This window comes from Crocuta crocuta, unplaced genomic scaffold (assembly GCF_008692635.1).
Source record: "Crocuta crocuta isolate KB4526 unplaced genomic scaffold, BGI_CrCroc_1.0 scaffold147, whole genome shotgun sequence".
NCBI classification, from domain to species: domain Eukaryota; kingdom Metazoa; phylum Chordata; class Mammalia; order Carnivora; family Hyaenidae; genus Crocuta; species Crocuta crocuta.
Genome location: NW_027532594.1, coordinates 6,921,504 through 6,940,295, shown reverse-complemented (window position 1 = coordinate 6,940,295; position 18,792 = coordinate 6,921,504). Strand labels below are relative to the sequence as shown.

Sequence of the window (18,792 nt, the reverse complement as noted above, 5' to 3'; positions counted from 1 at the left end):
TCCCCTGCTTGTGTTCTCTCTCTTTCTCTCTCTCCAAAGAAATAAAAATTTAAAAAAATTTTAAGAATATAAATGTAAAATACTGTTTACTTCCTTCTCCTTTTCACACATTGGAAAAAGCAACAATTTTTAGCCTAATGCAAAAATTGCTCCTTAATGTTTATGGCAGCAACAATGAAATTTTTAGTTAGAAATTTCCTAAGGGGTCTAAAACTTAAGTTGTTTACATATTTTAAAAGGTTTTTTTAATGTTTTCATTTTGAGAGAGTGAGAGAGAGTGCAGGAGTGGGGGGAGGGAGAGGAAGAGACCCAGAATCCAAAGCAGGCTCCAGGCTCTGAGCTGTCAGCACAGAGCCCAACGCAGGGCTCGAACTCACAAACTGAGAGATCATGATCTGAGCCAAAGTTGGACATTTAACCGACTGAGCCACCCAGGCAACCCTGATTGTTTGCATATTTTTTCAAAGTTTATTTATTTTGAGAAGTGGGGGGCAGGGTGAGGCGGGAGACAGGAAGAGAGAGAGGGCGAGAGAGAATCCCAAGCAGGCTCTGCACTGTCAGCACAGAACTTGATGCTGGGCTCGATCCTATGAACTGAAAGATCATGACCTGAGCTGAAACCAAGAAGTGGATGCTTAGGTGACTAAACCACCCAGGCATCCCTGTTTATATATTTTTAAAATCAGAGCTAATTAACTTATCCTTTCCACTTGTACCTCTACAAGTGGACTCTGGGATTTAACACATTTACCATAAAGTATAACACAGCCTGTGGCAGATTTGTTAGGAGCAGCATCTGAGAGGCCACCCCATCCCACAGCATCTTCCGTGATGTGCTCTCAATGGAATATGAAATCAAAGTAAAAAATTATGCTCTCTGAAAATATTTAAGACCTTGACGGTCTTTTCTTTGAAAGCTTTAAACACTTAAATAAAGTTTTATATATTAGCACAAAAGATGCCAAGTATATAACACATATCACTTCCTCCCCAAATTTTAATCACAAATAGTGTTTTCAGTGTAGACCAACAGAACTCTGAGTTGAAGGCTGAGAGAAGGCTGTTTACCAGGTGAAAGGTGACATGAAATGGGATGGGATTCCATCCTCTGAAGCCATAGGGACCAGTAAGTAGTGCAGCTGAGCAGCCAGTGGAGCTAAGCCAGGATGTCAACGGACTCTTGAGCAGGTTTTTGAGAGACAGAGGGAAGTAAAGGGGGAAAGAATGATAAGGATACAGATAATAGAGTAAGCAAAAGAGGCCTAAGAAGGCAAGGGTTGGGGGAAAGCGGGGGGAGGGGTGCCTGGGTGGCTCAGTCGGTTAAGCGTCCGACTTCGGCTCAGGTCATGATCTAGAGTTCTGTGGGTTCGAGTCCCACGTTAGGCTCTGTGCTGGTCAGCAGGCAGCTCACTTCAAAGTCTCTGTCCCCCCACCTCAAAAATGGATAAACATCAAAAAAAGAAAAGGGGGTGGGAAAGTGCAAGGCCAGGAAGTCCCCTCATGCTACCCACGCTGGATTAAATTATTCTTAAATGCAATTGAAAGGATTAGAATTACCAGAAGTAAAAACAAGCCTATGTTTACTTTACAGTTAGGTGTGCATTTACTTTAAAAGTGTGGAAAGTTGAAGGTAACAGAGTTAAGGTTTTCTCCATTCTTGGGATGGGATCTTCTCCAAACATGTATAAAAGATATGATGGATTAGGAAGTACAAATGAAGTCTCATTTCTATTTATGAATAGGATTTGAAGCTTAATGCAAGCACAGTGCAATTTCCAGTCTTATGGGAGGACTGCAGACTAAGGATTGCAACTGGGGTCAAAGAAACTTATAAATTTTGAATGAAATATCAATCGGGGTGGTTTAATACTACTGAAATGGGTGAATCCTACCAATATCTACTGTAGTAAAATTTAACTAAAATGTTTCTGGAAGATCCATGGGCAACAGTGTCGGATCCAGAGTCTCTGTAAAGAGGAATAATTGCCCCCTTATGTTGTTGGCCTCAAATACAGTTTGAATTTGAGAATTTGCTGATTTTTATCAGAACTAGGATGATGGGCTAGAAATCAGAATTCTGACTCTGTTCTTTTCCTCTCAAAAAAGTATCTGAATTGAACCAAAAAATTTAGGCCCATCGAGTCACTTTATTGCAATAGTAACATGCTGTTCAGAAATTAGAAAGGATTTACTTTGAAAGATTAGGGTACTATTTCTTGTCTAAAACGCAAATCCTTATGAATATTAGTATTTTTCATTTCCATCTTTGAGCTTCAGACTTCTAGAACTTTTTGTGCCCAACAATATGAAATATGAATCTTATAGAATTGAACATCGTTTATGCTTTTTAACTTTATATTATTATAGCACAGACCTCCCCCTAACAGTCTCTTATATAGTGGAGCTGTTTCAGTATCAGAGATCCCGTTTAATTCATTCCATTAGACTGAAAGCTGCCTATATTAATACTGTACACAAAATATTCTGAGATCTAAATACTATACTAAATACTATTAATGCTTAAGTCACTTTACTCTTTTATTATGGAAATTAACCAAGCAAGAGCAAGTGAGATTATTCCTTTTTTTTTTCTTTCTAAAATCAGCCAAATTTTGAAAGGGAAAAGATTATGGAGGTCTTTACAGAGTAAATTTTCTCTTTTAGAATTCTTTCTGTAAATGGGGGTGGGGGCAGTCTTAGGAGTCTATGCTAAACTATAAAAATTTTTTTTTATAATGGCAAGTTTGGTGATTGGTCTTATTGTATGTTTTATATAACTGGGCATGAATAAATGAAGAATCCAATAATATCTTACATTATCATTTCTAAGTCATTTTCTAAAAGCTTTAACATGAGAATATGAAAGGACAGCATGGTCAAAATATAGTTGTTCTTTTAAGCAACAGAACCTTCAAAAAACCAAATTACACAAGTTTCATATATAGGAAATTACATGCTAAATGATGTCTTCACAATCAAAAATCATTTAAAATCCTATTTTAAAAAAATCCACACTCAGCATTCCTACTTTGAACTTTTGGGTCTGCTAGCTGTTTAATTAACTGCCTTGTTTCCCTCCAGCCCCCTGTGTGCCCTGCCCCACCTCCATTAACCACTACCCATTCATTTGCTCTTCAGGTATCTATATGCTCAGCTAGAGACAAAGAAACAATAAGAAGCTGAAAAGAAAAGCAGGGAGATCATAGATTAAGTTTCTCTCCATCCAGAGAAGTTAGAAACATATGGATCCTGGAATGCTTTAGAAAAAGACAGCATTCTTCCCAACTGAACAAGCTACATTTGAGGAAGCTCTAATACACATTATACTTAGGATTTAAATATTCTTTGCATATTATTAATTTTCAGAGACATAAGAAATGTGTACTACTAAAGTATAGTTTCAGAATAAGGAAATTGTCCCTGTTCTTTTGTAGATGAGTATAGGTCATGGCATGACTTTGGTTTTAATTTTAGGTCCTTAGAATTTTAATAGCTCTCATACCAGTGTCTTTGTATAAATAGAAAAAACACTGGGAATGTTAACGGGGAGTGTGCTAGGATAACTACTGATGAGTGCAAAGTTCTGGAAATACAGAAGCTGTTTCTCTTTATAAGTGCTTTTAACCTTTCAAGACCCATTAAATTTATAAACCAATTTGAGCAATTATTTCCATCAGAAATATCTTCTGCATGATTAAAAAATTTTTTCTCCATTTGCACCTGAAACTGATAACATGCTCGGTAAGACTGCTGAAATGTCAAGTCTCGTGCCAACAAATTCAGAAGTCAGAAAAATTCTACGTTAAAATTGCAGAATCTGTTTCATTCATTCTAGTTTACTTTATTGTTAAAATTTAAACAATTTCAGAAATTTGGGGTGTTTCTGGCTACTTGAGTAAAACACACTGCAAACCAAAAGGGAACAAAAAGTGGAAGAAATGCCTGATTTCTGAAGTGCTCTGCCCTGATGAACAGGATCCTTTTCATCTCATATATACTGAATCTGAACACAGTGTCACCATCAGCACCAAGAAATTCCCTTGACACTAGAGCAAGTCATAACAACTTAATTTCATATCTTATTTAACAGCAGGCAAGCAGTATTAACACAGACTTGAAGTTTAGGTAGGTGTGACATCATCTAGAATCCAGGCTTAAATGTAAAATGTTTCCAAACATCAGAAGAAATTAAAACGGAGATACCAGAACTAAAAACACCATGTGAGACAATAAACATTACTTCCAGTCCTAACCAAACTGCAACCCTTTCAGTATAGCTTGAGGTATTTTTATTTTTTAAAAATTTTTTTTAACATTTATTTTGAGAGAGAGAGAGAGAGGGAGAGAGAGAGGGAGGAGAGAGAGAGGGAGAGAGAATGCGAGCAGGGGAGGGGCAGAGAGAGAGGGAGACACAGAATCCGAAGCAGACTCCAGGCTCTGAGCTGTTAACACAGAGCCCAATGCGGGACTCAAACCCACAAATGGTGAGATCATGACCTGAGCCAAAGTCGGACGCTCAATCGACTGAGCCACCCAGGTGCCCCGAGGTATTTTTAAATATCTGTATAAGCTTATTAGCATTCACAGTTTCCAAAGTTGCTTTTTACTGAGATAGCCTCAATTCTCTCAGTATTTGACTTTCAGACATGTTTTCATATACCAGTCTCTGCCCCCAAACTCATGGAAATATCAAACAGCTAGCTAGCTATTTAGTGGCAGAAATGGCTCTTGTAGTAATAAGGGTTCTATTTCCCATTATTGTGCTATTCTTAGGATGTAATTAAAAAAATAAGAAATTTGCAATTCATATAAAAGGAAAACTTGCTTGAACTTCCAAAAGCAAGTCCAGTCTGGTGGAGGTATGTAAGAAAGACATTAAATAACAGAGTCAGATTCTTTCTTAAAGATTCCAGGTGAGCTTGACAGCAGAGAGTTCTGGTTCTCCAACATTTTCTCCATCTTTTCTCCTCCAGTGGTTTTATCAATCTTTCTTTGCTTCTTACTGTGGATCCATGGGATAAAACAAAGGACAGCACCTCCAATAAGGGGAGGGATTCCTGCGAGGTAGAATGCCACATCATAGGAGCCCAGCTTGTCACGAAGTAACCCTGAGAAGGGAAAAAACTGTCACCAAGCGAGAACAAATGTGGCTCTTAGGGGTCTCAGATCAGTCACACTGACAGCCTACTCTTCTAAGCTAATAACTTCATCTCAGCAGGACTAGTTCAACCATCTCAAATATCAGACATTTCCTAGGAAATGGGTCTGAGGTATAAATCTTTGCGGATAGGAGGAAAAGATCTTTGATCTTGTCACAGACTACAGGCCTATGGGTTTTCATACCAAGATATTACATGGAAAAAAATATTTGCAGCCAAGCTTTGGCTTTCTCAAAACCACTCAAAGGCCATTTGATGGGTATTCTGACCCATGGTGTAACCGTTCTTATTTAAGGGGAAAGTGGATAGACCACCAAGCTGAAAGTTCGCCCATGCACACATACCCTACGATGCCTACATTTCAAACCTTTCTTGGGCCTATTTCTTTGTGGAATAACATGAAACTGTATTTAAAATTATAATCTGAAATCATAAAAAAAATTATAGATCTAAGAGGATGAAAAAGACTGTGAAATACATTTGTCAGCACGTGGGAGTAAAACATAAGAATATATGTTTGCACTTTAATGTATCCTTGGGCTCTGCTTCTGAAAACTGTTATTTCAAATACTCCTTATTTCTAATTTCTCTATCAAAATCCAGATTAAAAAAATTTTTTTATTTAAGTAATCTTTACACCCAACATGGGGCTGGAACTTACAACCCTGAGATCAAGAGTTACATGTTCTACCAACTGAGCCAGCCAGACACCCCACAAAATCCAGATTTTAAGTTATCTTAGTGGGTTTTTTGTTTGTTTGTTTGTTTGTTTTCAAGAGAGAGTGAGCAGGGGAGGGACAGAGGGAGAGAACACCAAGCAGGCTCCATAATGGCAGTGCAAAACTCAGTGTGGGGCTCAGACCCACGAACTGTGAGACCATGACCCAAGCCAAAACCAAGAGTCGGACACTTAATCGACTGAGTCGCCCAGGTGCCCCTATCTTAGCGTTTTTTTAACTTTCTGTAACTTTTACTATAAAACCTCAGTTATCGGAAATGTCCAGGGAACACACTATCTTGAGTATCTGACCTTTCTAAATAGCTGAGAATCTGTCAATTCTGACACATTAAGTGTGCATATATTCTAGATAGAAACCTAAAACTGCAATTCTCCTATCTTCTGAATCAGAATATTCTGCATATGCTGACACCTCCTTACCGATGAATGCTAGTTCTCATGTCTGGCCTGTAATACTGTGATCCGTGAGAACCTGCCGGGAGCCAGGAGCTTGCTGCTGCCAGTCGCCGTGTGCAGTGCTGCCAACATTGGACGTTTCTGGTCATCTCCTTGTTCTTGCTCTGTTATCAGTTATTTCTAGTTGCAAACACCATTCCTACCAAAGTGCTGCTTCTAATCTGCTTTTGACTTGGAAGCCCTAGAAACCTAAGTTTGTAAGGTGTGAAAATAGCGTGAACAGTCTATTACCTGTGGGCAGGCGAAGAAGGGCTGGAGGGTTCGCCTACAGGGAGACTGTGACCTTCAGTGACTCTGCTCGCCTGATTCATGTCTAGGTTCCCAGTTGGAAAAATTGCTAGATATGTGCGGTTCTGGACATGAGAATGAACTTTCACTGAGCCCCTTACATGCCAATCACAGAGGATAATACATACATTTGAATTTTATCCTGATTTTATCAAATTGCTATCTAATAATTCAACTGGCACCCAGTAATATTGAACATGAGACACCTTTATACTATTCAGAAGATTTCTCAAGGTGAAATGTGTCATAACATTAAGATTAAATTAACCATTTCTGTGGCTCTTACCACATTCACAGTGTTGTATAATCACCACCTCCATCTAGTCCCCAAATATTTTTATCATCCCAGAAGGGAATGCCATACCCATTAAACAGGTATTCCCCAATCCCTGTCCCTCTAGCCCCTGGAAACCATCAGACCGTTCTCTGCCTCTATGGATTTTCCCATTCTGGATATTTCATATCAATAAAATCATACAGTATGTCACCTTTTGTATTTGGCTTTTTTCACTTAGCACAATGTTCTCAAGGCTCACCATATGGGAGCATGTACGGGTACAATACTTCATTCCTTTGTATGGACGAGTCATGTCCCGTTGTATGGCTGCACCACATTTTGTTTATCCACTCATCTACTGATGGACATTTGAGNGCTCAGAGCCTGGAGCCTGTCTTCGGATTCTATAACTCCCTCTCTCTCTGACCCTCCCCTGCTCACAGTGTCTCTATCTCTCTCTCTAAAATAAATAAAACATTAAAAAAAATATTTTTTAATGAGTGGGGCACTTCGCATTTACTAAAGAACAATCTCCCATTCTCCTGATTTTTTATTTTCTACTTAAACATCTTTTTCTCCAACCCAACTTCAATGAAAACACAGAGAATTTCTTAGCATGGATATAATTGGGCTTGCAGCCTGATTGGTTGGAAACAATAAAGGTCCAGGGGAATAAGACCAGGTCCCAGCATTCTGCGACCTTGAGCAAGTAAAAAGGCTTCCTGATGCTTCCCATCTATACAAACAGATCTAAAAATAAATCAAAATGTAGAAATTGGTTTGAAATTCACAAATAGGTAAAGACTCCAGGAGTTATTGATAAAGTAACCATACTTTAATAGTCTTAATTATATATACATTTTTAACTCTACCTACAAAACATAAAAGGAGATAAACATAGAAAATCATTTGAATCTTAGAAACTTCTCTATTATCACAAACTCCAGAGAATCTAGAATAAAACTTCAGGACATTGAATGTGGGACCACATTCGATGGATTTAATTGGTAGAGCCACAGACCAAACATGCACAAGCATGCCACTGTAACTATTCTATGTGTCAGCTTTCAAGAATATTTTTTTCTTTGAATGTGTTTCCTATTCTTTTACTATTTTGTTCACTACAAATCTCTTCCAAGATAAGAGAACCACACTGAATTAGTGAAAGCCTAGCATACTACTTGGCACAAAGTCAATTGTGGTCAATAAATGAATGTTTTTGTTGGACAAATTTATGTAACATGAGACCCAGGTGCTTTACTTTTGGTAGCTATCCTGATACATTTTTGGCCCCTTGCAATTTTTGTTCTTTGGTTAGTTTTGTAAAAAATCACTCATGTAAGGGTTTTGAATTTATTACTATATATTTGAAGCATATAATTTCTTAACACTTTACCTGCCTACAAGTTCTCCTCAGTTCAAACTATATTAACTATCTTCTCTTTCAATTATTTGGCAATAATTGTTAGTTATTATTTGAAACTGTTAAATTTTAATAACTTAAAGAGAAATTTTTATTTAAAAGTAAAATTTCTTGATTTTTCTTTAAGAATGGAGTTCATAGGAATTTATACATTTTATTCTTTAGCATTTCTCAGAAAATAGCTCGCAAACTGTTCACATGAGAGATTCCGTACTTCATCACTTCCTCAAATAAATATTGATCCAGGGGTACCTGGCTGGCCCAGTCAGAAGAGCGTGTAACTCTTGATCTCGGGGTCATGAATTCAAGCCCCATGGTGGGTGTAGAGATTCCTAAATAAATAATAACTTTAAAAAATATATATTGATCCATACATCAAATATTGATATGTAGATACTGGGCCCCAGTGTGAAAGATGAATAAATTTAATATTACTACAGTCTATTTTCCTCCCCTCGAACACAGCAACTCTGGTTAGATTTAAGTAAGGTATTCAAAGGTCCCTAATTCTCTTCTAGTCTCTGGCAATGACATTTAATTTGATAAGGCATTGACAGTTGAGATGTATTTCTTGCTGTTGTTTTCTTAAAACCATCCAAGGAAGTATCTTCTGTCACAATATTAAAAAAAAATTTTTTTTAACATTTATTTATTCTTGAGAGACAGAGCATGATCAGGGGGCGGAGGGGGGTGGGCAGAGAGAGAGGGAGACACAGAATCCGAAGCAGGCTCCAGGCTCTGAGCTGTTAGTACAGAGCCCAATGAGGGGCTCAAACCCACAAACTGCAAGATCATGACCTGAGCTGAAGTCGGACGCTCAACCGACTGAGCCACCCAGGCGCCCCTCTTCTGTCACAATATTATAGGCTTTATAAGAATAACCCCTTGCTTGATTTAGTTTACATACTTTAAGAACCAAAAGAATTATTATCATTTTTTTAATATTATCCCTCCCTATTTCTATCACAGAGAGAACATTCTTGGAGAAATGTCAGTTTAAGTTCTGCTCAGGAATCTAAGTATAGCTCAAGAGGAAAAATGAGCTGCACCTGAATAAGCAGGAGGCATTTACAGAGGCAGACATGCAACTGGCCACAGTTAGGTTCAAGCGTTGCTTCTACAAATTTATTTAATATAAAGTTTCCAGACTTTCAGAGCCTCTGGCTAGGAACCCAGAGCAGAAAGCCTTTAACCATTATTATTCCATATAATGCAATTCTGTCATCTCTCAGCATTTAAAACTGTTAGGCTGGGGGCGCCTGAGTGGCTCAGTCAGTTAAGCATCTGACTCCTGATTTTGGCTCAGGTCATGATCTCACAGTTCATGAGTCTGAGCCCCATGTTGGGCTCTGTGCTGACAGTGCGGAGCCTGCTTGAGGTTTCTCTCTCTCTCTCTCTCTCTCCCCCCCTCTCTGTTCCTCCCCAGCTTGTGCTCTCTCTGTCCCTCTCTCTCTCAAAATAAATGAACTTAAAAAAAAAAAAATCTGTTAGCTGAAAATACCTGGAAGCCAGGATCTTGATAGTGTTTAAATTCAGGACTCTTCAGCAAAATGTGAGTGATCTATAAGCTAAGTGCTGTATAAGCAAAGATCTAACCTAGTTCAGGATAACTGAAGTCTCCATTCTTGAGATCTGTTCCAAATCAGGATTTGCTTCAGTATTAGATGAAATGAAAAGGGGATGCCTGTGTTGTTCAGTGAGTTAAGCGTCCGACTCTTGATTTCAGTTCAGGTCATGATCTCATGGTTTCCCGAGTTTGAGCCCCGTGTCGGGCTCTGCACTGGCAGCTTGGAGCCTGCTTGGGATTCTCCCCTGTCTGCCCCTCTCAAGCCACACAATAACAGCAAGGATTCATTAATCCTCCATTCTGGGCCGGCACTTTACATAAGTTGTCACCATGAATCCTTACCACAGCCCTCTGCCGGTCCTGAAGACAGCTGGTGACGAGGAATGGAATGAACTTATGTCTCACTCCAGAGCCTGTGCTTTTCTGCTCTGCAGTCTCCCAAACCCAAGATGCCTGTGACCAGAAATTAGACTGTGTGGGAGGCTGTGAGGTGTGATCTGTGCCCAGCTGCTAGGAGACAGGGCGGAGGTGGGCTGTAACAGACAAAAGCAGGCAGTGGGTATGTCTGCGCCACGAACGACAGCAAGGTAAGGAATGGGAGCATTCCAATTCCTAAAGGCCGGAAGGCAGCCAGCCAGCAAGGGCAAGAGAACGGAGGAAGCAAACAGGCAGAGCTGGGGCTGCCAACAGCAGAGAGCAGCCAAGAAGCAAAGGCCACACCGAATGGTTGGGAGTTGGGCAGGGAAGCCAGGAAAAAGGAGACAGAGGAGGGGAGTGATACAAAGGAGTGAGTGCAGTAGCCACACAGGTAAGGTCTGTGTTGGCTCCTGTGCCATTGTGTTCACAGGAGGAGAGCATGGGTGGCTCCCAGCAGCCTCGGGACACACTGAAGGCCTTCCTCCTCCTCCATGGGCTCTCTGAAATGCAGTCATGTCACCCGTGATTCAGCATATACTACTGTGGAGAATGCATTACTGCTTCCACCCAGTAAATTATCCTCCAGTGACTTTAATTTTTTTTAATGTTTTTTATTTATTTCTGAGAGAGAGACACACACACAGCTTGACCAGAGCTGGGTCAGAGAGAGAGGGAGACACAGAATCCGAAGCAGGCTCCAGGCTCTGAGCTGTCAGCACAGAGCCCGATGTAGGGCTCGAACCCATGAACCGCGAGATCATGACCTGAGCTGAGGTGGAACGCTTAACCGACTGAGCCACCCAGGTGTCCCACATCTTCCACAATGACTTTAAAATGTGAAAGCAGACCACTTCATTCGCTAACGAAGACTCACAACACTTAAAGCAAAATCTCTTCAGCTGGACTTTCGAGGCCCTGTATAACCTGGCCCCTCCTAGCTTTCCAACCTCTTCCCTGGTCACTCTCCCTGCCTTCTTGAGTTCTTCATTCTTCCTGCCTCCGGTATTGCACCAGGAACTCGGGGGCCATGTATGTCTTGTTTGTATCACCCCACCAAGGTCTAGGCTGGAGCACAGTAGACACAACCTTTTGCAGGGCTGGGAAAGGAAGCTGAAAGTCTATAATGTAGGGCCGCCTGGGTGGCTCAGTCCATTAAGCGTCTGACTCTTGATTTCGGCTCAGGTCATGATTTCACAGTTTCGAGCCCCATGTTGGGCTCTGTGCTGACACTGTAGAGCCTACTTCAAGTTCTCTCTCTCTCTTTACCTCTCTCTTTACCCCTCCCCTGCTTGCATGCTCTCTTTCTCAAAATAAATATATTTTTAAAAGTCTGTAATGCATCAAATGTCCATTAGAGGGTTCTCTTGACACTTGAGAACAAAACCAAATGTTCCACAAGAATATCCAGTTAGATTTTAATAAAAGGGGGAACGATAAAAATACAGTAAATACTTGTAAAAGTAACACTCTACCAGCTTTCTACGCTTCCTTCTGCTATGTGGCCAGACTCCTTTCTACATACCCACAGTGAGGCAGCCTCTGTTCCCTAGGGCTCGTACCTGAGTGGAAAAAATGACGATACTTTCGTCTTAGGGCTGGGGCAAGGAATAAGGGAGATTGCATGTGGGGCACTTAGCTCACTGTCTGGCACATGGAAGTACTCAATAAATAGTGGCTGGGTCATTTCAAATCAACTCATGGAAGTTTCTTAATCTGTAATGAATGCTTTTTCCAGTCATTTTCCTGCACGTAAATCCCAGCTCTACTTCAAGGCCCAGCTCGAAAACTGCCTCCTATCGATACAGTGAGCTGGCACACTCAATTCCCCAGTCTCAAGTTGCCCTCTTCCCTGGGCTCCCCTTCACTTTCCTTCCACGGTCAAGCTTTTGGGCAAAGTAGACTACATTTCCATTTATTCCACTAATCATGATCAATCTTTTTTTTAAATTTATTAACGTTTATTTATTTATTTTTGAGAGACCGAAAAAGACAGAGCATGAGCAGGGAAGGGGCAGAGAGAGAGGGAGACAGAGGATCTGAAGCAGGCTCCAGGCTCTGAGCTGTCAGCATAGCACCCAGTGCAGGGCTTGAACCCACGGACCACGAGATCATGAGCTGAGCCGAACCGACTGAGCCACCCAGGCGCCCCTAATCATGATCAATCTTTAGCACCTGCCACTGCACTGAACCTCTGTTGCTAAATGCAATGAAAACCTTTTAGGCTTTAATGTGCTTGCCCTCTCACCAGCTACCGATCCTCTGCCCCCTCCTATCCCTGAAACACTCTATGCCCGCTTCTTTCCCACTGAGCTGGCCACTCCCTTCAGTCTCCATGCACACCCCTGGTCCTCTGCTTACCCACACAGCCCACGAATGCCGAAGTCCCTTGGGTCCCTTCGACTCTCGGGAGCTCCACATGCAGCCTGGCTCTCTCATAAGCACCACAAATTTAACATGGCAAAAGTGAACTCCACATCTTACTCCCATTTACTGAAATGACTAATCTTGACTCAACAGCACAACCATCCACTGTCACTGGGGCCACAGATCTCAGACCTGGCTTCGTGGCTCCATCACACTCTTATTCCCACAGCCCGACTTCACTCTTGTTGGATTCCAGGGTCTCTGCCTTGGCCCCTCCTGCCTACACTACTTCAACAGCCTCCAACTAATACTAGTACCTACCCTGCCTCCACTCTTTTTTTTTTTTAAATAACAGCTTGATAGAGATATCAATTTATATATCATAAAATTCACCCATTTAAAGTAAATAATCCAGTGGGCTTTAGTCCTCTAACAAAGTTGTACAACTGTCACTACTGCCTCGTTTTGGAATATTTATACCACCCCAGGAAGCACCCCCAGAGCCTGCAGCAGTTATCCCCCACCGCCCTCCCCCAGCCCCAGGCCACCAGGAATCCACTCTGTCTCTGTGGCGCTGCCTGCTCCGGCCACTCCACCGAAACAGAGATGCACCACGTGTAGCCTTTTGTGACTACCTGAGCTCCTGCCCTCCCGTGTCACCGCCCACGGCTAGGGCACTCACCTTACTAAACGACAACTCCTGTCATGTCACTGCCTTGGTTAAAACCCTCTAGTGGCTCCTGGTAGATTTTAGGATAGTGTCACCTTCTTCCTAACCTGCCTCCTGCCTCCCTGCAGCCAATCAGTTCACCGCTCTCCCTTTACTCCATTCAAACACTCAGTTTCCCAGACATAATATACTATGTCTCACCTCCACGTCTTTGCCTGTGCGGTTTCCTCTGCTTGGAACACACTTCTCTGTCTTCCTTCTCTTTCTGGCTGTCACTCACCTCTTACCACCACACCAGCCAGGAGGCCTGTTCAGAGCCTCGCTAGTGATTCAGAGGTTTGGTGCCTATGTTTCCAGCCCTGCCTAGCATGGCCATTATTCCCCTTTGCTGCAACACTGCTTCATCTGTCTCCCCATGAGACCGTTCGCCACTAATTGAGGGCAAAGACCATGTTTCATGCTTCATCCGCAGCATTTAGCACGGTGTCTGGCACGGAGGAGTCGTTTAAGTGTGTGTCAAATGAGTGTCCGTGTGAGCCTGGAATTAGCATTTGTGTAGTGCACACCCCTCAACACCCAGAGGCCACGTGCAGTAAAAAAGTTCAAAAGAAACACACCCCTGAATTTCACAAGATCGTGCAAAAGGCACATGACTGTGAGAACTGTGCCAGAAATGAAACATTCTTAGGGAAAAGCAGTGGGCAAAAACCACCCTGATTTGGTGGAGTCCCAACAAAACAAATAAGATTGCTGTTTGATCGTTAATTTCTCATGTTGAAAACCCAACATTTATATCTGATTTTGCCCTTGAAAAACTGCTGGTAGAAGTTAGGTTCTAGAAAACATTTGTCATTTTTATGGAAGAATGTAAGCAAATAGATATATATAACGAGCCATGAGGTGACAAAGACCATTCTGCTGGGGGGAAAGCGGCTTAAGAAAGTACCTGAAGATAAACCTTCTTCACACCAGGCACATAATCTGCGATCCGGCCAAAGAGCAACCGTCCGACTCCTGAAGTGATGCCAATGCACATGAGAACCACCTCTTTGTTTTTTCCATCTTGAAATCTTTCATTCACATATTTCATCTGTGGACCAGAGAGAAAGAAGCAGCACTAAGAACAGTAGAAAAAAATTGACAAGTTTTGACACACAACGCCTTTGTATCTCCATAATGTTATGGATTCTCACCTCCTTCCAATTCCAAATATTTATCAAATTTCTCCTGTGATCATTGTTCATCAGGACATACGAAGGCAGAGCTAACATAATTTAGCTTGCACAAAAGAAGGGAGAATTGTTAAGAGAGGTCCTATTTCAAAAAAAGGTGACCAACGCACATTTTAGAAGTTGGCATCGAGCCATTAGCTAAAGGAAGAGAACATACTCTGAACACACCATTCAACCTTGTTCTCTCAAGGTCACCCCAGGACCTGATTTTTTTTATTTGTTCTCCTTTTTTTGTTTATTTTTATTTTTTAATGTTTCATATATTTCTGAGAAAGAGAGAGAGAGACAGCATGAGCAGGGGAGGGTTAGAGAGAGAGGGAGACACATAATCTGAAGCAGCCTCCAGGCTCTGAGCTAGCTGTCAGCACAGAACCCGACGCGGCGTTTGAACCCATGAACTGTGAGATCATGACCTGAGCTGAAGTCGGATGCTTAACCAACTGAGCCACCCAGGCGCCCCTATCTGTTCTCCTTACAGGCAGTTTAAGGCAGTTTTGTGTCTTGTAGGAGGACCTGAACCAAACTGACACCTCTGAAATAAGCTGGAGTGGAGTTTCTGGGATAAAAGCGTAAGTAAGGTTCCCAACCTGCAAATTTGCCTATCTGTGTGGCATCAGAACAGACAGATAACAGAGGCAGTTTAACACAGTGGTTAAGAGAAAAGCCTCTAGGAGAGACTGCTTGGGTTCAAGTCTTGGTTCCATCCCTTATCAGGCTTGTGACCTTGAGTAATTCCTTAACCTCTAGGTCCTCAGTTGCCTTGTCTGTAAAATGGAGATAGCAATAGTACCTCAAGTATTTAAAATATATGACCTATCACTGATAACACATATACATTATAAAAAGGTTCCCCCATCAAGTTATTTAACATATCTATCACCTAACATATTTACCCTTTTGGTTGGGGTGTCTGGGTGGCTCAGTCGGTTGAGTGTCCAATTTCAGCTCAGGTCATGATCTCGCAGTTCGTGAGCTTGAGCCCCACATCAGGCTTTGTGCTGTCAGCTCAGAACCTGGAGCCTGCTTCAGATTCTGTGTCTCCCTCTTTTTCTGCCACCGCCCCCCATCTCTCTCTCTCTCTCTCAAAAATAAATAAACATTAAAAAAGAATCAGTTGGTTAACTGACTGAGCACCCAATTTTAACCTGTCTTTTTTCAAGGACCTTTTCTCTCTATCTGCAGTGTACTTAATGACTGTGAAACAACCTGACAATGTTTTAAAAGGCAGTGTGACCAGCCAGGTGTTATACTGGGTGAAAAACACGCAGCAGCTCAGCACCCACTGACATAAGCTTTGCTCCCACAGCCCCCAAGTTTCACCCCTATCTTAGCCCTTCCATTTTCTCAGTGATCATCTATCTGTACTCACAAGGACAAAAAGCATGTCTCTACTGCCATTGTTTTCTCTGAAATCACAGAGATGGTTTAACTAACCCAAACAGTTGGTTCAAACAGTCAGACTTGCTGTTCCCTACACCAGACTTTGGCCTGAATTCTAAAAACATGCAAATTACCCTGCAAGCTGAATGGCCCATTGGTTTCCAAGCGGTCCTAAGTAGCCTTGAGGCATGACGTCTTCTTAAGAAACTTCCATTTCACATTTTAGGCCCACTTGGATATGCCAACACCATCGTATATGTCTTCTCCCTTCCAAATCTGGTAACTCTTCTCCCTAACTTCTGTATTTCCACACTGGTCTGGAATAATTCTTCTAAATAGGACTTTAATCTGATCAATCCCTCATTCATTAGTTGACCACCGTTTACATTTATATTTAGTTTGGTATTAAAAGCCCTTCCTAATCTGTCACCAGTCGTCTTTGTGCCTTTATTACCTATTGATCCTTGACTCAAAAGCAAAGAACTCAAATATCTACAGGACTCAGGCAAGTGGCATGAAGGAGTGAAACAGATTTCCTGGAGAGAGGGAACATATACTTAAGCTGCCAAGTCCACCTCCCAGTCCCCTTTTATTTTAAAAGGGAGTCAGAAATTTTGTGTGTGTGGAAATGTTGGCATCTACCTTAAATTTAAAACACAGCATGATCCAACCCCACGCGAGCCAACAAAACATGTCTGCAAACTGCATAAGGCTGGCTTTGATCTCAGCCCTAATCCCATCTGGCCCAGCAGGACAGGTTTATTCAAATAGTGTTGCTTAAACACATCTCATACATTCTTACCTCTTACATTTCTGCTATCTCTTCTCTGACTTTCTGAATCCTACCCATTCTTTAAGACTCTGCTCAAGTCCCACCTTTTCTATACAGCTGTCCTGAGACCTCAGCCTTATAGCACTTCACAGTGAACACGACATGCTGACGTCCTCTCCCCCTCACAACCTGCCCTCCCTCCACTTTACTTCTGGCCCAGCTCTCCAAGGGAAAAACGTGCAAATCATCCTAGATTACAGACCCAGGAGTCACTACCAAATTCTGATAATTTTACCTCCTCTCCGTCTCAGACACACTTCCTTTGGTCTGTGTTCCCTGTGTTTTAGTTTGGGTTCCTATCATTCACTCAGATGACAACGGCCTTCTAGCATGCTTCCTTGAGCCCCCCACTCCTGCATCTCTGAATTCTCTGAGACCGCTAGATTAAGTTCAAAACTAAAAACACTTCTCTGCCTAAGATCCTTTGATGGCTCCCATAGCCTTTAGGGTAAAGCTCCCAGTCCTGCCTTAACAGATAAAAGCTCGCCTGCTTTGCTACGGCAGCCTCACCTCCAGCTGCACCGCGGTGCTGTGCAACATGCTAGCTACCAGCCGCACAGGGGCTACTGAGCACCTGAAAAGTAGCTGGTTAAATTGAGATGTGCTACAAGTGTAAAATACAGAAAATTTAGAAGAGAGTGGGAAAACATGCAAAATATCTCCATATTTGGGGCACCTGGGGCACCTTGGTTAAGCGTTGACTNTAAAAAAAATTAAAAGAAATATATCTCCATAATTTTAAAATTGGTTCCATGTTGAAATAATATTTTGGCTATATTAGTTAAAACATATCATGAAACTAATTTCATTTGTTTTTAATTTTTTTTAATGTTTATTTATTTTTGAGAGAGAGAGAAACAGAGCACAAGCAGGGTAGGGGCAGAAAGAGGTGGAGGCACAGAATTTGAAGCAGGCTCCAGGCAGTCATCACAGAGCCCAACGCAGGGCTCGAACTCACAAGCTGTGAGATCATGACCTGAGCCGAAGTCAACGCTTAACCAATTTAGCCACCCAGGTGCCCCTGTTGTAATTCTTTTAAATACTGGAAAGTAGAGGGGTGCCTGGGTGTCTCAGTCGGTTGGGTGTCTGACTTCAGCTAAGGTCATGATCTCGCTGTTGGGCTCTGTGCTGACAGCTCAGAGCCTGGAGTCCGCTTCGGATTCTGTGTGTCTCTCTCTGCCCCTCTCCCTACTCACACTCTCTCTCAAAAATAAATAGACATTAAAAAAATTTTTTTAATATGGAAAGAAAATTATAAATTACATACATGGCTTACATTGTATTTCTATTGAACAGTGCTGGTCTAAGAAATCCACTGGTGGCTGCAAAGATAAGACAGCTGTTGATAAAGGGGACCCCAAACTGGCTCATTCCTCCAGGCCCTTATTACTCTCAGTAAGTGAAATTAGACAAAGTGGAAAGATGAATTCTAGCTCAGTTCCAAGGAAAATGAATAACCTGATTTAAGGCATGTAGGATATAATTATGTGTATTCATCGGCTTTATTTAGAATTTGAATCCAGACTTAATGTGTTAATCTACTTCAGTAAGTACCCAAAGGATCTATTATAACTTTTTAAAAGGCATTGTTCAGTATTCCAAAAAAAAAAAAATTTACCAGTCATTCTTTTGATGAAACTAAGAACACATGCTTGCCAAACTAATTTTCCTTTATTAGTGGTTTATTTTTCCCCCTGCTCTACTAAATGATCCTTAAAAGGAATAATAAGGTGAATTGTTTTGGGTCTTTTAAAAGTGGTGAGTTTGGCAAATCCAAATTATGCTTAAGTGGAAACTTAGTTCTTCAACTATAAGGGGTGTTATTTCATTCAAATGTGTTGCTGTTGCTGCTATTGAAATAAAACAAGAACTTCAGCTTCTAATACGCCTCCTCACCCTTGGCGCAAATCTGCAAGTTCAAAAAAGATTTCTTTGGTCGTTGTTAAGTAAGGGAATCTAGGGGAGGGGAGGGGGCTGGAGAACAGAGT

General features: G+C 41.5%; 1 protein-coding gene across 1 annotated transcript in view; it reads right to left on the bottom strand.

Annotated features, from left to right (window-relative positions):
- Positions 1–3,816: 3,816 nt before the first annotated feature.
- SLC16A10 (solute carrier family 16 member 10) overlaps positions 3,817–18,792 on the bottom strand; it is a 99,781-nt gene continuing 84,805 nt past the window's right edge. Inside the window, exons 6-8 of the mRNA XM_077780045.1 lie at positions 14,307–14,450; positions 11,849–11,885; positions 3,817–5,108 (exon numbers count right to left, since the gene is read on the bottom strand). Coding sequence (XP_077636171.1) covers positions 4,876–5,108; positions 11,849–11,885; positions 14,307–14,450 — 414 coding nt within the window. The 3' untranslated portion in view covers positions 3,817–4,875. The remainder of the gene's footprint in view (positions 5,109–11,848; positions 11,886–14,306; positions 14,451–18,792) is intronic.